Raw genomic sequence first — 22,985 nt, forward strand, 5'->3', positions numbered from 1 at the left:
AGCTTCATTGAGCTGAGCCCTGACCCCAACATTGTGCCTTCCACCTGCAACTCCTGGCCCCCAAAACAAAGCCCAGTTAGGAGCAGTTGGGGGTTGTTATCCCTCTAGACCAAAAATGCCATTGGGGCAAACGAGCAGCACAGAAATCGAACCAAACGCCTAAGTGCAGCAGGGATCCTTCCGAGACACCGTGGAGCTTTTGGACCAGAAAGTAAAATGTGTGTCCAAGTGCAAGGGTCACAGCTGCACAGGGAAACTGAGTCTCCCCACGTTCCACCGTCTGGAGGCTCAAATGGCAATAAAGCAGCAGTGTTCACTTGCATTTGTCTCATGGAAGCTTCTGGGGCAGGGGATAGGGGGACCTCAGGGGTACACTGAAGAAAGCACAGATTTCAGAGCTGGGCAAAGCTGGGTTTGAATTCCAGCTTCCCCGCTCCCTCTTCCTGTGACTCGGGCAGACACTTGCACCTGTCTGAATGCTTCCTCACTGGTAAAGGAAGCATTTACCAGTGAGAGGTCACTGCAGTGCAGGGTCTGACCCTCCTCAATGGGAGTCTGGACCATCTCCAGAACTGGATGGAATAACGGACATCACAGGTGTGCAACACATGTGTGCTATCAACAGCCAGCAGGTATTTGGAAAAAAAATAGCCAGGCCCAGTGGCTCACGCCTGTAATCCCAACATTTTGGGAGGCCAAGGTGGTCGGGTCATCAGGTCAGCACATCGAGACCATCCTGGCCAACATGGCGAAACCCCATCTCTACTAAAAATACAAAAATTAGCTGGGCGTGGTGGCATGTGCCTGTAATCCCCACTGAGGCAGGAAGAACCGCTTGAACCCGGGAGGCGGAGGCAGGAAGAACCGCTTGAACCCAGGAGGCGGAGGTTGCAGTGAGCTGAGACTGCACCACTGCACATCAGCCTGGCGACAGAACAAGACTCCATCTCGAAAAAAGAAAAAAAAAAAGGTTAGCTGGGCATGGTGGCGGGTGCCTGTAATCCCAGGAAGCTGAGGCAGGAGAATCACTTGAACCCGAGAGACAGAGGTTGCAGTGAGCCGAGACTGTGCCACTGCACTTCAACCTGACAACATAACAAGACTCCGTCTCAAAAAAAAAAAAAAAGAAAGAAAAAGAACATGTGCTGAATGTTACCTAAAGTGTCGCTGGGCCTTATGTCTTGGTAGCAAGAGAGCCTGCTTTCAAACCCTCAGGAAAATCTAAACCCCTAGGGGCGGGAGTGACGGCGGAGGTCACCTGGAGATTTCTAAACCAGCCTGACAGAGAGCTAAGTGGGTGAGGTCCCAGCAGAGGACCCTACAGCAGTCCGTTCAAGGGTCGCAGAACTCTGGGATGAACTGACTCCAAGAACAAAGAAATGACCACACTGGGAATTAACCTCCCGAGCAGAAATTCCGTGTCAGAGCCCTACCGTCCGGGCTAAGGACGCTGTCACTGCTGGCAACTCCCTGCGCCCTGACACCTTCTGAGGGGTGCCCCAGGACCACGACCACTCTTCTCACCCTGGTCTTCAGAGGAAGGGCTGCAGGGGCCCGCAAACTCCTAGGGGACCTTAACGCCACCCAGGAAACGGGAAGAAAGCTGATGTGAGAACAGCATCAGGGCCTCGCATGAAATCCAGAACAGTGACAATCACCACAATTGAAGAGACATAAAAACAGCAATAAAATCAGTAACTTCTGGCGGGTGTGGTGGCTCACATCTGTAATCCCAGCACTTTGGGAGGCTGAGGTGGGTGAATCACGAGGTCAGGAGTTCAAGACCAGGCTGGCCAAGATGGTGAAACCCTGTCTCTACTGAAAATATAAAAATTAGCCTGGTGTGGTGGGGCATCTGTAACCCCAGCTACTCAGGAGGCTGAAGCAGGGACTTGCTTGAACCAGGAGGCACAGGTTGCAGTGAGCCGAGGTCGTGTCACTACACTCCAGCCCAGGTGACAGAGAGAGACTGTCTCAAAAAAAAAAAAAAAAAAAAAAACCCGAAAAAAACAAAACTGGTGACTTCCCAGACAACTGGAGATTTCACAGGGTTACTTACGTCCTTTCCAGGGTCCGATTGATTTTTGCAATTATTCCTAATGAGGGGTCGATCTTGGCATACATCGTCGTCATCACGCCCACCACCACGATAAGCCAACTGGAGGGGCTCGCCGGGTACACGCCAGTGATGATGCCATTCTAAAGACAGACACACAGGCCGTGAGTGGCGCCCCCGCACAGCCCCCAGGGCAACGACGCTCCACGACCCCAGCAATAGGGATGCTGAGACGCCAGGCAGTGAGGAGAGGGTGTCTGCTAAGACACCACGCCCCACTAGCTGGGACTCTCCCCAGAGTTTACAGCCTGCAGCGGTTCCAGTTTCCTCCCTTCCTCTGCTTCTGAGCCAAAACCCACCCTGAAACCTTCCCCGAGTGGACACCCCAGGCCGTGAGAATCAGCTCAGGCAGGAGTTTAGCTGGTGAAGGATGCCACTGAGCCACCAGGAAGTCCCCTGCCCGGCCTGCTACTGTCTAGAATGTGCTGAGATCCCAGCTCCAAAACTGCTCCTCCTGCCATCCGTGTCGGAAGGCTGCTGCAGCCTGAAGATTTCACGGGAGACCCCGCTCCATGTCTTTTTTTTTTTGTTTTTTAGAGATGAGGTTTCACCATTTCATCAGGCTGGTCTCGATCTACTGACCTCAGGTGATCCGCCCCACCTTGGCCTCCCAAAGTGCTAGGATTACAGGCATGAGCCACTGTGCCTAGCCATCACTCCATGTCAAGAATTTGCTGTAAAATAATCCAGCCAATAATAATAATAAAAAAGGATTATGTCAAACAAAATTGGTTAAAACAAGGAAGGGAATGGTGGAATTATTAATTGCTCTTCCTCACTCTTGTGTATGTTTGACAACTCCAATTTTAAAAAATTCTTACTAAAGCATCCTAATAAGATATTGATTTGACCAAGATAATGGATTAAAAATGACTAAAGCAGGCCAGGCCTAGTGGCTCACACCTGTAATCCCAGCACTTTGGGAGGCCGAGGCTGGTGAATCACCTGAAGTCAGGAGTTCAAGACCAGCCTGGCCAACATGGTGAAACCCCATCTCTACTAAAAATACAAAAAAATAGCTGGGCATGGTGGTAGTCCCAGCTACTCAGGAGGCTGAGGCAGAAGAATCACTTGACCCCGGGAGGCAGAGGTCGCAGTGAGCTGAGATCACGCCACTGCTCTCCAACCTGGGTGACAGAGTGAGGCTCTGTCTCAAAAAAATAAAATAAAATAATTTTAAAAAATAATAAAAAAAAGTTAGCCAGGCATGGTGGTGTGCACCTATGGTCCCAGCTACTTGGGAGGATGAGACAGGAGGATCGCCTGAGCCCAGGAGGTTGAGGCTATAGTGAATGATGATCGTACCACTACACTCTACCTGAGCAACCCTGTCGCTTGTCTCAAAAAGGGGAGGGGAGGGGAGGGGAGGGGAGGGGAGGGGAGGGGAGGGGAGGGGAGGGGAAGGAAGGGCATTCGCATTGGATTGAATATGATGGCCAAGCCTCTGCATCCACGTTGCTATCTTCCCAGATTCCAGGGTGGAACAGCGCAGCTCTCAGCGAGTCCAGCTGTTTCGCTTAGCTCTCCCGGTAGCGGTGCCTCCTCCACCACGGTGGACCACACCGGTGACCAGGCCAGGAAGACTGGATGTCACCCTAGTGGCTTATTTATCTGGGCCCAAGAACCCACCGGCTGAGCCCCAGGGACCCCCGTGCAGGTGTGCTGGCTGCCAGGGAGGACCCACCTGCCTCTCTGCTGTCCCTGCTGCCACCTGTTCTGGAGCTCAGGCCTTTCTCAGTGGCCCACTTTAGTGCTGCCCTCAGAGAGGGGCACTGGGAAGTCCACAAACTGAACTAAGCTAACCCTGGGGCTGGGGGGCAGGGGGTGGGGGGTGTCCACTTTCAACTTGATGACCTTTCTTCTAGTTTGCATGTTTTCAAATATGCATCTATTCCTTCTTTAATGTTTAAAATAAATTACAATACATGGAAAAACAAAACACTTATTTAAAAAAAAAAAAGTTCCACTTCTTTAGACAAACAATTGAGAACATGCAGACTCAACTGTATTTGAACTTACGTGGAGCGTTTCTTACGCGTGAATGCTTTATCAACAACGTACTTATTACATCGACTTGCTGAAGTTTAGAAAACTTCCTTTTTTTTTTTTTTTTTTTGAGACAAAGTCTTGCTCTGTTGCCCAGGCTGGAATTTGGTGGCTCAATCATGGCTCACTGCAGTCCCTGCCTCCCAAGTTCAAGCGATCCTCCCCTCTCAGCCTCCTGAGTAGCTGGGACTACAGATGCATGCCACCATGCCGGCCTAATTTTTGTATTTTTTTTTGTAGAGACAGGGTTTCGCTGTGTTGCCCAGGCTGGTCTTAAACTCCTAAGCTCAGGTGATCCACCCAACTCAGCCTCCCAAAGTGCAGGGATTACAGGTGTGAGCCACCGAACCCTGCCTGAAAAAAAATCTTTTTGAACAAGGTGTAAAGGATTCTGAGTCAGAGGAGAAGACGTGAATTCTAGTCTTTACTCTGCCTTCTATTAATAGAAGTGTCCACTTCCAGGCCCGCTTCAGAGTGTGCAAACTCACTCCACCTGCCTTACGGAACTGCCAACTGCTTCAAGCACCCAGTGAGCTAAAGGCTACGTGAAGGAGTTCCCTACGCCTTAAGCACCATGAAAATAGGTAAGTCACATGGAATGACCAGTCTGAAACACTCAGACCTCAACAGCTGCAAGAGCCCCGTTCTTAGATATTAAGAGGCATACTGTGTAGACGTCAACACATATCAGAAAACCTTGAATCTGATGAACTTCTTTTTCCAGGAGTGAAGTCCAGAAAGATAGATCTGTTTAAGGGCTTCATGGCTCAGCCGTAGGTCAATCCCGTCTGGAGTGACCGTGAACTGGAAGGCCACAGCTTGGTGAGCTTCTGCCATCTTCCGGGGTCACCTGGAAGCAGAAGGAGAAAATATAAGACAGTGGCACGTGTGACCAGACACTAAAAAAAAAAAAACTCCTCATACAGAAATGCCATTCCTTCTGAATGCAAGTTTTTCCTCCCCACTTATAGATATAATACTTCCCGTCAACAGATCCAATTCCATCAGAGGGCACCCCGTCACCTGTCCGCCGCTACACAGAAAATCACTGCCTCTGCTTAGGGGCCCAAGATGATCATCAGAAACCAGGCCTGGGGCACCCCAACCCCTGCCCCTGGAAGTCCCCCGACCCCGCCTCCAAGCCAGCATCCAGGCCACCACTGCTGAAGCAAAGCCTGCGGCACTCCGGCCACTCACACAGCACAGACGAATCTCAATCTTGCAGCCAGGTCCCTGGAGGCTGCCATTAAAAGCCCAGAGTGTCCACGAAGGAGCCCCCGACAGCCCTGGGCCCTGAACTTCAGTAGAGAGTGCACAGCGAGCCCAAATGCCTCTGCCTCTGGTGTCTGTGTAGCTGCTCTTTTTATTTTTTTGAGACGAAGTTTCATTCTTGTCGCCCAAGCTGGAGTGCAATGACCTGATCTCGGCTCACTGCAACCTCCACCTCCTGGGTTCAAGCAATTCTCCTACCTTGGCTTCCTGAGTACCTGGGATTACACGCGTGCACCAACATGCCTCGCTAATTTTTTTCTATTTTTTTTTTTTTTTTTTTTTAGTAGAGACAGGGTTTCTCCATGTTGGTCAGGCTGGTCTTGAACCTCCGACCTCAGGTGATCCGCCCACCTGGGCCTCCCAAAGTGCCGGCATTACAAGCGTGAGCCGGTGTGCTCGGCCTGCATGGCTGCTCTTTTGAGAAACTGTTCTAGGGTTTCAGAAAGACCCACAAAGACTCCGCAAGTCAGATGCACAGATGCCTCAGGAATGGGTGCTCACAGACAGAGCGGGCCTCCTTCCTCGGGGGCAGCAGCTGAAGCGGAACATGCCTGGGCAGCCACAGGTCGGACGGATATCAGAGCCTGCACCCCCGACCCAGGCACAACCCCTCGGGACAGCACCCCCTGCCCACTGCAGAAAACTGCTCTGGGAAATCTGGTCCATTCTTCCTGTCCCCTTCGCCCTGGCTTCAGGCTCCTTGGCTCGGCCGCTCAGCACGGCATGGCCCCTCCATCCCCTCCTGGGCCCCTGGGGCGATGGCTCCCGCCCTTCTCACCGTGCCACCTCCACCTCCTCCTGCCACAAAGTACTAAATGAATAAGAGAAGCTAAGAGGAAAAACGATCAAGTACCACAATAAAAATTAAAAACTTACGTGTCTGTGTGTGGTGTATGTGCTTGTGTGTGCATGTATGTGGTGTGTGTATGTGTGTATGGTGTGTGTGCGTGTGGTGTGTGTGTGTAGGTATATATGCGTGGTGTGTGTGGGGTGTATGTATACGTGTGTGTGGTGTGTATGTGTGTGTATATTTGCATGTGTGGTGTGTATAGTATGTGTGGTGTGTGTGTATATTTGTGTGCATGGTGTGTGTGTGCATGGGGGTGGAGGTGTATGTGTGTGTGGGGATGTGTGTGTATGTGTGTGGTGTATGTGTGTGGTGTGTGTATGTGTGGTGTATGTGTGTGGGGGTGTGTGTGTATGTGTGTGGTGTATGTGTGTGGTGTGTGTATGTGTGGTGTATGTGTGGGGGGGTGTGTGTATGTGTGTGGTGTATGTGTGTGGTGTGTGTATGTGTGGTGTATGTGTGTGGGGGGGTGTGTGTGTATGTGTGATATATGTGTGTGGTGTGTGTATGCGTGGTGTGTGTGTGTGAGGATGTGTGTGTATGTGTGGTGTATGTGTGTATATTGGGTGTGTGGTGTGTATGTGGGTGTGCATCTATGTGTGTGTGGTGTGGAGGGGGTGGATGTGGGTGTGGGGCAGTGTGGTGTGTGTGGGTTGTGTGTTTGAGTGTGTAAGTGTGTGTGTGTGTGTGTTCTCACCACAGGATGATGCTCCTGTTTTCACCCACTGATGGCGAGGTCAAAATCAGTGACTATCACAGTTTCAAAAATTCCCCTGTTACAGAAATCAGCCTGGCTCAGTCCTCCACCAACCAGAACCAGAGCACAGAACCACCTGCTGCCAGGATCTGGGAGGCACCCATCTGTCCATGCAACAAGTGTTTGTTGACTGCCTCCAACGTGCCAGCCGAGGAGAAGAGCTGGACACTGGCAGAAAAGGTCCCTCTGCCCTCCCACAACTTAGACGGGGCTAACAGGCAACACGTAAGCAGCGCTTGGGTGCTAGAGGCGGAGGTGCGAGGGGACCTCCCGGGAGACAGCGAGGCCAAGAGAAGGAGCCATGGGAAGGGCAGGATAGAGCTGGAGGCAGGAAGGGCAGGTGGCTGGGGTCAGTGGCAAGACAGCTACGGGCAAGGGCAGGGTGTTGGGTCAAAGGGCGGGCAGCTGGGATCAAGGGGAGGGGGCCAAGTCTGGAGAAGAAGGCAGAGGCAGCCGGTGGGAGGTGGCAGGGTTTTGTGCTAGCAATGGAGAAGCATCCAACCGCCTGGAAGAAGGGGAACCTGTCACTATTTCTGCTCTAAAGACCACTCTGGCTGCTGTATGGAGCACGGACGGGGATGTGGAAGCAGGACCAGTAAGAAGCTGAGGCCGTCTTCCAGGAAAGTGCGTGGGGCTGGCCCAGTCTGTCAGTGACAGAGACGGTGACAGTGTGGACAATGACCCACATGAGACAGGCTGCAGAGGCACCTTGAGCTTCACCTGCTGATGAAATGGGCCCTCGGGCTCCTGGCTTGAGCCACTCACTCAGTGGAGCTAGGTATTGACACAGGACAGTCTCAGGGAGGGAAGGAGGCAGACTGGGGGTGGAAGCTGAGTATTCATGCCTGGAGCTGCCACATGTGAAATGTTGCCCGGACATCCGGGTGGAGATGCCACGCACTGCCAGAGCGAGGGAGGGGCTGGGCCGGATGACACACCCGGCAGGTATCAGCACAGAACCTGAATGCAGTGGCGAAACAGCATACCACCAGCTATAACCTTAGCTTAGAGCAATTTGCAAAGCAATCAACAATATGTGTGGGCCAGGCATGGTGGCTCACACCTGTAATTCCAACACTTTGGGAGGTTGAGGTGGGAGGATCGCTTGAGGCCAGGAATTCAAGACCAGCCTGGCCGACATGGTAAAACCCCATCTCTACTAAAATACATAAAATTAGCTGGATGTGGTGGCGCATGCCTGCTAGTCCCAGCTACTCAAGAGGCTGAGGCAGGGGAATCGTTTGAACCTGGAAGACAGAGGTTGCAGTGAGCTGAGATCACACCACTGCACTCCAGTCTAGTGACAGAGTGAGACTCCATCTCAAAAAAAAAAAAACAAAAAAAAAAACTCCCCTGGAGTCTGAAGGTTAACTCTTCCTGTTTGTTTGGTTGGTTTTTTTTTTTTTTTTTTTTTTTTTTTGAGATGGAGTCTCACTCTGTCATCCAGCCTGGAATCCAATAGCGCCATCTCAGCTCACGGCAACCTCCACCTCCTGGGTTCAAGCGATTCTCATGCCTCAGCCTCCCGAGTAGCTGGGATTACAAGTGCCTGCCACCATGCCTGGTTAATTTTTGGTATTTTTAGTAGAGACGGGGTTTCATCATGTTGGTCAGGCTGGTCCCGAACTGTTGAGCTCAAATGATCTGCCCGCTTCAGCTTCCCAAAGTGCTGGGACTACCGCTGTGAGTCACCTAGCCTAGCCTCAGGGTTAACTCTTAGCCCCCTTCCCCATCAAAGGCTTCGCAGTAACCAGGAGGCGAGCATCCCGGAAGACGACTCTGCAGAGCCTGCCCTGTGGCTAACACAGTCACACAGTGACCGGACGGGCCACCTCTGCATGACTGATAAGATCTCCTTGGATTCACACAGAACACAAACGGATAATTCATGACAGTGGATTAAATACAGTGTCTGCAGCCAAGTCTCCAAAGGTATGTATCCCACGCTTGCTCAGAAATCTAACCTCTGATCGGAAGAGAGACTGGCAGTAATTACAGTGTCCTTTCCGGAGTGAAACGCCCTTGCAGAGCAATCTGAATTTCATGAAGGAGTTGTTTATTTTGACCGGTTCAGGGTAACCCTAGAGTCCTAAATGCCCCTGAGACACACTATTTGGTTTTCTACTTCTGCAGGAGCTGAGATGGGCTATCCTGACCCAGACTCTCCCTCTTCGAGCCATGAACAGAAATTAGTGAACCCAAGAAAGCTGGAGGAGCTTCCTGTGCAGATGGAATGGGCACAAATCCCAGCCCGGGTTCCGGCCTGGATCAGTGGCCTGATGCTTAAAAACAGCAATACAGCCACACCTACAGCAGTCCCCACTCAGCTGTGGTTTGCATCATTTTTTGTTTTGATTTTTTGAGACGGAGTCTTGCTCTATTGCCCAGGCTAGAGTGTAGTGGCACAGTTATAGCTCACTGTAGCCTCTACCCTCCAAGCTCAGGTGATCTTCCCACCTCAGCCTCCCGAGTAGCTAGGACTATAGGCATGCACCACCATTATTTTTTTGTAGAGACAGGGTTTTACCACCTTGCCCAGACTGGTCTCGAACTCCTGGACTCAAGCGATCCATCCGTCTCAGCCTCCCAAAGTACTGGGATCATAGGCGTGAGCCCCCAAGCCTAGTGATTTTGCATTGCTAGTTGGCCAGGCTGGTTTCAAACTCCTGACCTCAGGTGATCTGCCTGCCTCGACCTCCCTAAGTGCTGGGATTACAAGCATGAGCCTCTGCGCCTGGCCTTAATTTTTGTATTTTCAGTAGAGACGTGGTTTCACCATGTTGGCCAGGCTGGTCTCAAACTCCTAACTTCAGGTGACCCACCCGCCTCAGCCTCCTAAAGTGCTGGGATTACAGGCGTGAGCCACCCAGCCCAACCCTCCTGCATACTTTATTTATTTATTTATTTATTTTTCTGAGACGGAGTTTCGCTCTTGTTACCCAGGCTGGAGTGCAATGGCGCGATCTCGGCTCACCGCAACCTCTGCCTCCTGGGTTCAGGCAATTCTCCTGCCTCAGCCTCCTGAGTAGCTGGGATTACAGGCACGCACCACCATGCCCAGCTATTTTTTTTGTATTTTTAGTAGAGACGGGGTTTCACCATGTTGACCAAGATGGTCTCTTGACCTTGTGATCCACCCGCCTCGGCCTCCCAAAGTGCTGGGATTACAGGCTTGAGCCACCGCGCCCGGCCCTGCATACTTTAAATCATGTCTAAATTACTAATAACGAATACAATGTAAATGCTATGTAAATAGTGACGCTGTCTTTTTCAATTTTGTATTATTTTTTGTTACTGTCTTGTCCCCTCCCCGGCCCCCGTCAAATATTTTCAATCCTTGGTGGGCTAAATCCACAGAAGCAGAACCTGAGGATACCAAGCTGACTGTATAGGTTTGGTAGTGTCCACAGATTCAGGCATTGATGTGGGGTCTTGGAATGTATCCCCCAAGGATAAGGGGGGACCACTGTAAGTGTGAGACTACCTCTCGTGGCTAACAGGGAGTGCCAATCTAAACCACAGGAAAACAGCCCTTCACATCCAGAATGGCTGGTACCCCAGAGACGGATGATACAAGTGTTGGCAAGGACGTGGAGAAATCAGTGTTCTCATGCACGGCTGCTCAAATGGTGCGGTCACATTGGCAAACAGTCTGTCCTTTCCTCAAAAGATTAAATACAGAGTTACTGGCCTGGCACCGTGGCTCACACCTGTAATCCCCGCACTTTGGGAGGCCAAGGTAGGTGCATCACCTGAGGTTGGGAGTTCAAGACCAGCATGACCAATATGGAGAAACCCTATCTCTACTAAAAATACAAAATTAGTTGGGTGTGGTGGCACGTGCCTGTAATTCCAGCTACTGAGGAGGCTGAGACAGGAGAATCACTTGAACCCGGGAGGTAGAGGTTGCGGTGAGTGGAGACTGCACCATTGCACTCCAGCCTGGGAAACAAGAGTGAAACTCTCTCTCAAAAAACAAAAACAAAAACAAAAACAAAAAAAACGCTTACCCTATGACCCAGCAACTCCATTCCTACCTATATAGCCAAGAGAACTGAAAACATGTCCATTCAAAAGCTTACACAGGAACATTCACAACAATATTATTCATGATAACCAAAAAGTGGTAACATGTTCTGCTGATGAATGAATAAACACAGTGTGTCCATCCATACCGTGGAATGGTATTCAGCAGTGACAAGTGGTGGACCTCTCACACCTGCCGCAGCACGGATGGCCCTGAAGACGTGATGCTGAATGGAAGAAGCCACACAGAGGTCGTGTATTGCTGATTCTGTTTATTCCAAATGTCCAGAACAGGCAAATCTACAGAGACAGGAAGTGCACTCGTGGTCACCAGGGCTTGGGGCAGATGGGAAGGTCGGTAGGTGTGGGTAAGGAGTTGGGTATCTTAGAGCAATGAAAGACATTCCAAAACTGATTGTGGTGATAGTTGCCCAACTCTGTGGATATACTAAAAACCACGGACAGCCTGGGCAACATAGCAAAACTGTCTCTGCAAAAAATACAAAAATTAGCTGAGTGCAGTGATGTGTGCCTGTAGTCCCAGCTACTAGGGAGGCTGAGGAGGTGGGAGGATCACTTGAGCCTCTGAGGTCGAAGCTGCAGAGAGCTGTGACTGCACCACCGCATTCCAGCCTGGGCAACAGAGCAAGACCCTGTCTCAAAACCCAAACAAACTCACTGAAGTGTATACGTTAGATGGGTGAATTTTATGGTATATGAATGTCTCAATAAAGCTGTTACCAAAATATACTATCTCAGGAAGTGTTTTCTATTTAATGTCTATGCATACAACCATTCTCTCCTCAAATATATAATGGCGGAGGGTGGATTTCTTATTATTTTCTTCCATATCCTGTCCACCATAGTGCTCTGGTCACATCAAGGACTCATTCCGCAGCCATAAAAAAGAGAAATCAGGCCAGGCACGATGGCTCATGCCTGTAATTCCAGCACTTTGGGAGGCTGAAGTGGGCAGACCACCTGAGGTCGGGAGTTCTAGACCAGCCTGACCAACGTGGAGAAATCCCATCCCTACTAAAAATACAAAATTAGCTGGGCATGGGGGCACATGCCTGTAATCCCAGCTACTTGGGAGGTTGAGGCAGGAGAATCGCCTGAACCCAGGAGGCAGAGGTTGCGGTGAGCCGAGATGGCGCCATTGCACTCCAGCCTGGGTAACAAGAGCGAAACTATGTTTCAAAAAAAAAAAAAAAAAAAAATGAAATCATGTCCCTTGCAGAGACATGGATGCAACTGGAGGCCTTTATCCTAGGTGAACTAACTCAGAAACAGAAAACCGAATACCACATGTTCTCACTTATAAGTGGAGCTAAACAATGGGTATCCACGGACATAAAGATGGAAATAACAGGCCGGGTGGGTGTGGCTCACACCTGTAATCCCGGCACTTTAGGAGGCTGAGGCGGGTGGATCACCTGAGGTCAGGAGTTCAAGACCAGCCTGGCCAACATGATGAAGCCCCGTCTCTACTAAAAATACCAAAAATTAGCTGGGTGTGGTGGTGGACGCGTGTAATCCCAGCTACTCGAGAGGCTGAGGCAGGAGAACCCGTGAATCCAGGAGGCGGAGGTTGCGGTGAGCTGAGATTGGGCCATTGCATTCCAGCCTGGGAGACTCAGTCTCAAAATTTAAAAAAAAAAAAGATCAAAATAACAGACACTGGGGACTCCAAAAGGGAAGAGAGGAAGCAGGGCAAGGGCTGAAGAATTACCTGTCAGGTACAATGCTCATTCTCTTCCCTTTCATCAGGGGCACTCTGGGTACACTAGAAGTCAGCCCCCACCAGCATGCAAAACACTCATGTAACAAACAGGCGTTTGTACCCCCGAATCTAAAATTAAATTAAATTTTTAAAAAGACATTCAAAACAACTGCTACCTCATGGCATTAAGGAATTTCTGTTAATTAACTTTTAGGCATTACAAGACATTATGGTTATGTTTTTTAAGAGACAGAGTCTCTTAAAACTCACAGCTCAGGAAAACTAGCTGGGCATGGTGGCGCGTGCCTGTAATCCCAGCTACTCAGGAGACTGAGGCAGGAGAATTGCCTGAACCCAGGAGGCGGAGGTTGCGGTGAGCCGAGATCGCGCCATTGCCCTCCAGCCTGGGTAACAAGAGCAAAACTCCGTCTCAAAAAAAAACCTCACAGCTCACTGCAGCTCTGGGCTCAAGCGATCCTCCTGCCTTGGCCTCCTGAGTAGTTGGGACCAGGGGTGTGAGCCATGGCTCTCAGGCAGTGGCGATTTTAAAAAAGTTTTCCCATCTTTTATCAATATGTACTGAAATACTCATACATGCAATTGTATTCTTTTTTTTTTTTTTTGGGGGGGGGCCCAGTCTTGCTCTGTCATCCAAGCTGGAATGCAGTATCCTGATCTCGGCTCACTATAACCTCCACCTCCTAGGTTCAAGCGATTCTCCTGCCTCAGCCTCCCAAGTAGCTGAGACTACAGGTGCCCAACACCACACCTGGCTAATTTTTGTATTTTTAGTAGAGCCTGGGTTTCACCTTGTAGGCCAGGCTGGTCTCGAACTCCTGACCTCAGGTGATCCACCCACCTTGGCCTCCCAAAGTGCTGTGAGCCACTGTGCCCAGCCTAATTTTATCTTTCATCATGTATGGGACTTGCTTCAAAATCACTTGGGGTGGGGCAAATGGACGGATGGGCATGAAGGAGTCATGCGTGAGAACCACCACGAAGGGCCGGACCGCACGAGCCAGGGAGGGTCTCTCTTCTATGCACATTCAAGATCTCCTGATGTTTTAGAATGTGTTTAATGAAATGAAACATTCATCCACTGCAATCGGAGCTCCAAAATCTTATGTTTGGAGAGCTCCTCAGATACTCCAAGCACCCCATGTGCCCACCTCCCAGGGAGAGAAGCACACACTTTTCACCCCATAGCCCACCCTGGCAGCAGAGAAACGGCACTACCCATCTGAGGCCAGGGAAGATAAAATCAGGAGGGGCAAAGGTTTCTGGGGCCAGAGCCTGTGGAAAGGTGGTCATGCCCACGCTCAAGCCCCCTTACCCAGTCCCCACTCCTCACAACCTGGAAATATCTTTTTTTTTTTTTTTTTGAGATGGACTGCAATAGCTCTATCTTGGCTCACTGCAACCTGTGCCTCCCAGGTTAAAGTGATTCTCCTGCCTCAGGCTTCCGAGGAGCTGGGATTACAGGCATGCGCGACCACACTCGGCTAGTTTTGCATTTTTAGTAGAGACGGGGTTTCTCCATGTTGGTCAGTCTGGTCTTGAACTCCTGACCTTGGGTGATCTGCCCACCTCATCCTCCCAAACTGCTGAATTACAGGCATGAGCCACCTCACCCGGCACAACCTGGAAATATCTGAACGTCACCACCTGCTTGCCCAACCCAACAAGGTTTTTATGAGCCTGGTATAAAAAGGATGAAAAAGGAAAAGCTGGGCACCCCTCCAACCAGGGCCCACCCCTGCCAACAGGGCCCGCCCCCCACCAGGACCCGCCTTCCCCCCCCACCTCCGTGCCTGCCCCCCCTGCCAGTGCCGGCCCCTGCTGCCTCACCCAATCAGCCTCTTCCAGGTGCTTCCTCTCCAGGCAGGAGACCACACTCCTGGCCCGTGCAGGGACTTCACCTCTCTCCAGCCAGAGGGCACACCTGCTCCCTACCTTTCACCCAGCTGGGAGTGGATACGGCCTGGCGGCTTCTCCCATCTCTGAGTCACCAGAAACAAAGCTGCGTGACTGCAGGAGACTTGGCTGCCACGGCTTCATGGAGGCCAACCAACCCCAGTGAGTGGCACCCAGCTCCTGGGCCAGCCTCACTCCAGACCCGGGGCAGAGGGTACCTACTGTCTCTAAAACCGAGGCTCTCATAAGAATGGAAACTGGATGGAGGCCGGGCGCGGTGGCTCAAGCCTGTAATCCCAGCACTTTGGGAGGCCGAGGTGGGCGGATCATGAGGTCGATAGATCGAGACCATCCCGGTCAACATGGTGAAACCCCGTCTCTACTAAAAATACAAAAAATTAGCTGGGCATGGTGGCACGTGCCTGTAATCCCAGCTACTCAGGAGGCTGAGGCAAGAGAATTGCCTGAACCCAGGAGGCGGAGGTTGCGGTGAGCCGAGATCGCGCCATTGCACTCCAGCCTGGGTAACAAGAGCGAAACTCCGCCTCAAAAAAAAAAAAAAAATAAATAAATAAAATAAAATAAAATAATAAAAATAAAAATAAATAAATAAATAAATAAATTCCTGGACCTCAGATACGCCTCATGAAAACTTTGGGAGGCCAAGACAGGCAGATTGTTTGAGCCCAGGAGTTTGAAACCAGCCTGAGCAACGTGCGAAGCCTCATCTCCACTAATACAAAAATGAGCCAGGGGTGGTGGTGCACACCTGTAGTCCCAGCTACTTGTGAGACAGACGGGTGAGGCTCACCTGAGCCCGGGAGGTTGAGGCTGCAGTGAGCCATGATCACGCCATTGCACTTCAGCCTGGGCGACAAAATGAGATCTTGTCTCTCTCTCTCTCTCTCTCTCTCACACACACACACACACACACACACACACACACACACCCCAGGGAACTTTTCTGAATTATACAGCAAGACCATTTTCTGTCTTAAACGCTCTAAATCACAAGATACTCAAACAAACAGGCAAGCAGAAAATAACACCTATGTACCCTCCTGGAACGAACCAATTCAACATTTTGCTGTATTGATTTAGAATGTCCACACCCGTCCCCTGCAACCTGGCAAGTTTTTTGTTTATCTTTCTTTTTGTAGAGATGGGATCTCACTGTGTTACCCAGGCTGATCTCAAACTCCTGGACTCAAGCAATCCTCCTTCCTTGGCCTCCCAAACTGCTGAGATTATAGGTGCCCAGCCCTGCATAAATGTCTAAGGTGCAGTAGACACAATCTCCTCTCCCTGTTCCCAGAATGCGGGGCTCATCTTCCCGGTCCAGATTTGAGCATCTACAAACGCATACAGTGCTACCACGCACGTTCGAGGCACGCCTGAATTCCACCATACTCTGCACGTACTCCTGCAACTTGCCCCTGGTCCACAGTGAGTTCCGAGCTGCCCGATGCCCACCCACGTGGCGCTGGCCCTGCTGTCCTGCACCTCCCTGCTGGTAGGAACCAGTCGGCCCCTGCCCTGTGTCCCTGCTGGCTCAGAGGGCTTCTGTGTTCACTTTTTCACTGTTGCAAACCAAGAAGCAGAGAGTGGCCCTGTCCATGTTGCAGCACCGTATTTTAATGCGGGTAGAAAAAGAGCGAGTGGTGTTCGTGGGCACCCGGCCTCTGGGGCAGCCTTCCTCACGCCTGCCCTGCCCTGCCTGCTCTACCAAAGGTCCAGCTCCCTCTCAACACGGCCATCCTGCCCTCTGCCCTCACTGAAGTCCTGCCTGCTGCCTGACACCCCATCTCCCTGTGTCTCCCACGTCAGCTTTCCCAGGGCACCTGGAGTGCCCTGCCCACCTCACCACCACCGCCACGTTGGCCCTGGCCAGGGGCTTCTTGAAGAGGGGGGCACACTCCACCACTTTGCAGCCTGTGTTCCTTCCACTTCTGTGTGTCCAGAATGAGCCACCTGTCCGCTGCAGCCAGGCCTGGGTTTCAGGGCCCTCCACCCGCCACCTGCGTGGCAGTTGCTGGTCAGGCTCCCTGCCTCCTCTCCTCCCCAGCACCTTTCATAAAGGTCAGGAGACCAGGGCACCTGTATGCTCCAACTCCCCTTCCCAGAAGCCTTCCCTAGAGTCCAGGGCATGCCCTGGCAGGCTGGGCACGGTGGCAGGGAGCCCCAGCTGGGAGGAAGGGCCCTCAGGCCAGCTGGCAGCTGGGCCTGCGTCTGGATCCCAGCCACCGACACTGGGCAGCCTCTCTGCTCACCCCTCGGCCTGCCTGAGGCTGTAGTGAGGAGGGTGGCAGGGGCGTGGCATGGCCCGAGGCCTGGGCAAGCAGGCGTCCGCCTCCTGGGGCTGGTGGGGGCTCTGCCACATCCCACTCATGGCGTACAACGGAACCGTTGGTCTCCGTGGACCAGCCCCACTTCCTGGTCCTGCTTCCTCCTGGGAGAGGCCACCAGGCGCTCAGACTGCCTCAGTCCCGCTGCTGCCGCCTTGGGCCCCGCTGGCTTCTGAGCTAGCAGGTGGCTCCCCTGCACCCCGGGAGTCACCGTCCCCAGAGCATACCGCGCCTGACCTTCCTGCCACAAGGGAATGAGAGGGGAGAGGTTAACTTCTCTTTTCACCCATCTGTATTTTTCTGTATTTTCTCATTTCTTTGAAGACGTCTTCTTTAAAGACGAGGTCAGGCACATCTTCACCCAGCCAAAACTTCATCAGCTGACAATGAATCTCACCTGCCCATGTGCCCACATCCTCCCCGGGGTTTCTCTTACTGAGAATGCCGGTGCCCGCCCTGCCTGGGGAGGAGCAGGGATGGACTAGGGCTGTTCACTTCAGTCCCCAAAACCCGCTGATGTAACGGTCCCCGGGCCCCTGGGCCCCACCAGCGACACTTCCCCTCTCCGGCCCAGACCCAGCTGGGCGACAGCAGCTCTGCTCTTACCCCTCCCCTTTCTCCAAGCCACCCCACATCAGAGACTTTCTAGAGGGACCTGGCCAACTGCTCTTTAATCCACGACACCCCAGGGGCGGGCCTATCTGCAGCCCCTCTCCTGATATTTTCTTCCATGCCCAGATCTCAGAGACATATCACAGCCCCAGTGGGAAAAGGTGGTACCCCTGGGGATGAAGTTGACAAGGCGGGACCACTGGGATCCAAGCCACACAGTAGGGTGTGCACCTGCGTCCCAAGTTCAAGGATGGCCAGAGGAGAGAACACTTTGGCTAGAAAGAAAAGCAGAGAAGAGCAGGAGGAAGAAAAGTTAAAAAGAAGAAATAAGAGCCGGGCGCGGTGGCTCAAGCCTGTAATCCCAGCACTTTGGGAGGCCGAGGCGGGTGGATCACGAGGTCGAGAGTTCGAGACCATCCTGGTCGACATGGTGAAACCCCGTCTCTACTAAAAATACAAAAAATTAGCTGGGCATGGTGGCGCGTGCCTGTAATCCCAGCTACTCAGGAGGCTGAGGCAGGAGAATTGCCTGAACCCAGGAGGCGGAGGTTGCGGTGAGCCGAGATCGCGCCATTGCACTCCAGCCTGGGTAACAAGAGCGAAACTCCGTCTCAAAAAAAAAAAAAAGAATAAATAAGAAAACACAGGAAAAACACAGGTGGATGAAAACAGAACCTAACCTCCCCCCTCTGTCATTCGCTCGCTCCCTCAAAGCATCACGGAGCCCTCGGACTGGAATCCTGAACCAGCCCTGGAAAGGGACCTGTGGAGGGGGCCACTATGGGTAAGTAGACAGGTGACCCTTTGGGGACCGTTCCTGACTTAGGACCCCCCCTTGCTGTGTGCCCCCCAGGCCAGGTATGGGGTCAATCAGAGGTGGTGACAACACCCCAGCGGCCTCCGCCACGCCAAAGACATCTTGTTGTCCGGCCTTGTCGTGAGGCTGTGGACGTGTCTATTTTCACTGAAAGTACAGAAATCACTTCTGAGAAGCTGGCACAGCAGCCGGAGCCTGGCCTGTGCCTCTGCCTTGGGTGAACATGAGCCCTGAAAAGCTGAGTAGGAGGCACGGCACGGTGGCTCACGCCTGAAATCCCAGCATTTTGGGAGGTCAACGTGGGAAGATTGCTTGAGTCCGGGAGTTCAAGACCAGCCTGGCCCACATGCCAAACTCCTTCTCTACCAAAAATACAAAACGCACATTAGCTGGGCGTGGTGGCACATGCCAGTAGTCCCAGCTATTCTGGAGGCTGAGATGGGAGGATGGCTTGAGCCTGGGAAGTCAAGGCTGCAGCGAGCCCTAATTGTGCCACTGCACTCCAGCCTGGCAACAGAGTGAGACCCTGTCTCAAAAAAAAGAAAGGCTGAGTGGGGATGGCAGGGGTGGAGATCACCCACCTGGAGCCCACCTGCTGGGAGCTCACCTAGACCTCGGTGCTCAGAGCACTCCGAGTGACCACCAACCCCCTGGTGGAGCACAGGCGCCAGGCCACGTGCCATCCTGGAGGCTATGAAGCGACTGTCACTGAGGTCTGTGCCAGAGCACTTAAGCACCTTATGCTAATCTGCTCTTGGGACCACACGGAGATGCAGAATCAGAGGCCCCAGCTGAGGCCACAACCCCTTCATCACAGTTGTCACAAATGCACTGTCCCATCTCCAGCTCGCCTATTCCGTGGTTGTTCCCACCACCTTCCAAGCTCAGCTCTGTCACCTGCCCCTCTGCCACCAGCCTTGACCTATGCCACTGACTTGTAGCTGGAGGGCCTGCAGCTCTTTGTCCATTTCCTGTTTTCTCCTTTCTACATACTTAGCTTAAAGCTCCCAGCACTTTTGGGGGCAGCCCATGAATCCAGACTCCCCAACAAGAGACATTTAGCGATGTCATCTGCACTGGCTGGCAAATGACCTTCATGTAAGTTACGGTCCAGTCTTCCAAATGCCCTTCTCAAGGACATGAATCCTTGTTTAATGATCCGATCCAATCCAGAAGAGTACAGACAGCTCTCCAACACTGAAAGCTAAGTGAACAATCATAGGGGGGACGGTGATGATATATCTTCCGTTTTGCTTACAATTACCTTCATTTCAACAGCTTTGCTCAGTGGCCCCCAAATCCCTGGCCAATAAACGGCTCTGGTACTTTATTTTTTGAAGGCGTTCACTTTGTTCCCTTTCTCCGTAATCAATTCCTTTTAACCAAAACCTTTCACCTCTTTCGAAGTCATTGGCCTGTGAATCCTAACGCTGGCCACGTCATCAAGAAGGCACCCGTAACACAGGTCCCTATGCCCTTTGAGCAGACCTCCCCGCCCCTGCACCCCCAATCCTGCAGAGCTGAGACAGGCAGGTAGCTGAGGAAAGCAGGTGAAAGGTCAGCTTGATGCAACGTGCATTGCCAGTTTTCAAAACATGCCCCAGAAAAACGGAGATATGGGAATTGCCGCTGCCATATAAAACAAACAAGGCTGGTCGCGGTGGCTCAAGCCTGTAATCCCAGCACTTTGGGAGGCCGAGGTGGGTGGATCACGAGGTCGAGAGATCGAGACCATCCTGGTCAATATGGTGAAACCCCGTCTCTACTAAAAATACAAAAAATTAGCTGGGCATGGTGGCACGTGCCTGTAATCCCAGCTAGTACTCGGGAGGCTGAGGCAGGAGAATTGCCTGAACCCAGGAGGCAGAGGTTGCAGTGAGCCGAGATAGCGCCATTGCACTCCAGCCTGGGTAACAAGAGCGAGACTCCGTCTCAAAAAATAAATAAGTAAATAAAATAAAATAAAATAAAATAAAACAAACAATAAAACTTGATACGTGACAACAGACTTCCAAGAAAATGGCCTTTACAGCAACTGAAATATGTGAATAATTTGAGTGGGGCAGAAGCCTTTCAACATAGCAATCAACAGGTATGGAGACACTAATAGATAAGCAGGTGGGAACGTAGGTAGGTAAGACGTACAGATTCCTTTTTGTGCTTTTAATAATGAAGATACAGAACATTCTTTTTTTTTTTTTTTTTTTTAAGATGAAGTTTCGCTCCACCACCCCGGTTGGGGTGCAGTAGCACGATCGTGGCTCACAGCAACCTCTGCCTCCCAGGTTCAGGCAATTCTCCTGCCTCAGCCTCCCAAGGAGCTGGGATTACAGCTTTCGTCACCATACCTGGCTAATTTTGTATTTTTAGTAGAGACGGGTTTTTACCAGGTTGGCCAGGCTGGTCTTGAACTCCTGATCTCAAGCGGTCCATCCACCTTGGCTTCCCAAAGTGCTAGGATTACAGGCATCAGCCACTGCGACTGACCCAGAATATTCCTTTTACCAAACCTTTTGACTTATGCTAGACAATGTGAGGCACATATATTTTTACATTAATGTATTTGACTAGCATTAGCTCATTTAATTCCCACTGGCACCCTAGGAAATGGGTACCATGGCTATCTCCATGCACTAATGGGAAAACCAGGGCTTAGATGCCAAGAAACTTGCCCAATGTCACATCCAGCAAACCTCAGGGCTGGAAATCAAACTCAGATCCAGGCCAGGCACGGTAGCTCACGCCTATAATCCCAGCACCCTGGGAGGCCAAGACAGGTGGATCATCGAAGGTCAGGCATTCAAGACCAGCCTGACCAATATGGTGAAACCCCGTCTTTACTAAAAACACAAAAAATTAGCCAGGCGTGGTGGTGGGCACCTATAGTCCCAGCTACTAGCGAAGCTGAGACAGGAGAATTGCTTGAACCCGGGAGGCGGAGACTGCAGTAAGCCGAGATCACACCACTGCACTCCAGCCTGGGTGACACAGCAAGAAAGACTGTATCTCAAAACAACCAAACAAAAAAACCCAGGTCCAACTCTAAAACTTTCACTCTTAACTTCCAAAGTTAAGTGGTAGGTACTATACAAAAAAAAGTCTACTTCAAATTCCTAAGGTTACAACAGTTATAAAATTAGGTCACTGTTGTAACCGAAATGATGTGATTGCAGCCAGGAATAAGACTGTATTAAGTACAAACACCATCAGTACCAACTGATGGTCAATTGATTCCCATGCTGCAGTCTCCCTGCTAGAATTGCACAATGCGCGTGCACACAGGAGCGGGCTCGGCCTTCTGTTGAAACCCAGCCAGCGCTGCCCATCTCCTCCAGCAGTAAACAACTGTGTTGGAAATCCTCTGAGAAAAGCTTACCCACGGGAAATGACAGCTCAGCTCAGCAGGAATACCAGGCAGGGTCTCTAGGAACAGAGAAAGCGTGAAGCTGGATGGCATGGGCCCCATCCCTGGAAACCTTGAGAAGACGCTGTAGCCAGAGTCAAAAGCAGTGTCTCCAGAGAGGGGCAGGGCAGTTATCTCATCACCTACAAAACGTTCTTGGATGCCTGGGTGACCCATGCCTGGGAAGGTTCTGCCTTGCTAGAAAGCTCGTGTTGGCCTCCAGGACTGGCTCCAGCTTAGGGAAACCACCTTCATAACATCCATGACTTCCAAGGCGGCAATCTGGCCTGACCTCCTCACTGCTGCCCGAGGGAAGTACCAGGAAGGCTCTGGAAAGACACTGGCAGCCCAGGGGTTTCCCTAAAACCAACCGCAGTAAAGTTCATGGCTCTGCTGAACTGAGATGCAGACAAAAAAAATAGCAATCATGGGAAGAAAAAAAAGCACAGCTCCTCCCCCATAGACAAGTGTGGGCCCATCGTCTCTCTGCACATATCAGCCACATTGTTATTTAATTGCAGATATCCACATCTGTAATGTGTGCCCTTGTGCTTTTCCAGTAAATGCATATACACACAAATAGAAATTATTTCCCAAACCTGGCTGGGTGTGGTGGCTCATGCCTGTAATCCCAGCACTTTGAGGCCAAGGCAGGTGGATCACCTGAGGTCAGGAATTCAAGACCAGCCTGGCCAACATGGTGAAACCCCATTTCTACTAAAAATACAAAACATTAGCTGGGCATGGTGGTGGGCACCTGTAATCACAGCTGCTTGGGAGGCTGAGGCAGGAGAAATGCTTGAAGCCGGGAAGCAGAGGTTGCAGTGAGCCAAGGTTGCACCACTGCACTCCAGCCTGGGCAACAAGAGCGAAGCTCCATCTCAAAAAAGAAAAAAGAGGCCAGGCGCAGTGGCTCAAGCCTGTAATCCCAGCACTTTGGGAGGCCGAGGTGGGTGGATCACAAGGTCAAGAGATCGAGACCATCTTGGTCAACATGGTGAAACCCCGTCTCTACTAAAAATACAAAAAAAATAGCTGGGCATGGTGGTGCGTGCCTGTAATCCCAGCTACTCAGGAGGCTGAGGCGGGAGAATTGCCTGAACCCAG

At 51.5% G+C, this 22,985-nt stretch overlaps 1 protein-coding gene across 4 annotated transcripts in view; it reads right to left on the reverse strand.

Moving 5' to 3' along the window:
• Nucleotides 1-22,985, reverse strand: part of CPT1A (carnitine palmitoyltransferase 1A) — an 83,532-nt gene that overhangs the window by 54,612 nt on the left and 5,935 nt on the right. The window contains exons 1-4 of one of the 4 annotated variants that reach the window (XM_074401799.1): nucleotides 16,561-16,829; nucleotides 11,214-11,364; nucleotides 4,859-5,012; nucleotides 2,060-2,199 (exon numbers count right to left, since the gene is read on the reverse strand). In XM_074401799.1, the coding sequence (XP_074257900.1) occupies nucleotides 2,060-2,199; nucleotides 4,859-4,999 (281 nt within the window). In that variant the 5' untranslated portion in view covers nucleotides 5,000-5,012; nucleotides 11,214-11,364; nucleotides 16,561-16,829. Of the gene's footprint in view, nucleotides 1-2,059; nucleotides 2,200-4,858; nucleotides 5,013-11,213; nucleotides 11,365-16,560; nucleotides 16,830-22,985 lie in introns of those variants that run through there. The other 3 variants (XM_039471237.2, XM_074401800.1, XM_039471236.2) reach the window with 3 other exon arrangements.

The sequence above is a fragment of the Saimiri boliviensis genome, chromosome 6, assembly GCF_048565385.1.
Source record: "Saimiri boliviensis isolate mSaiBol1 chromosome 6, mSaiBol1.pri, whole genome shotgun sequence".
Classification (NCBI taxonomy): Eukaryota; Metazoa; Chordata; class Mammalia; order Primates; family Cebidae; genus Saimiri; species Saimiri boliviensis.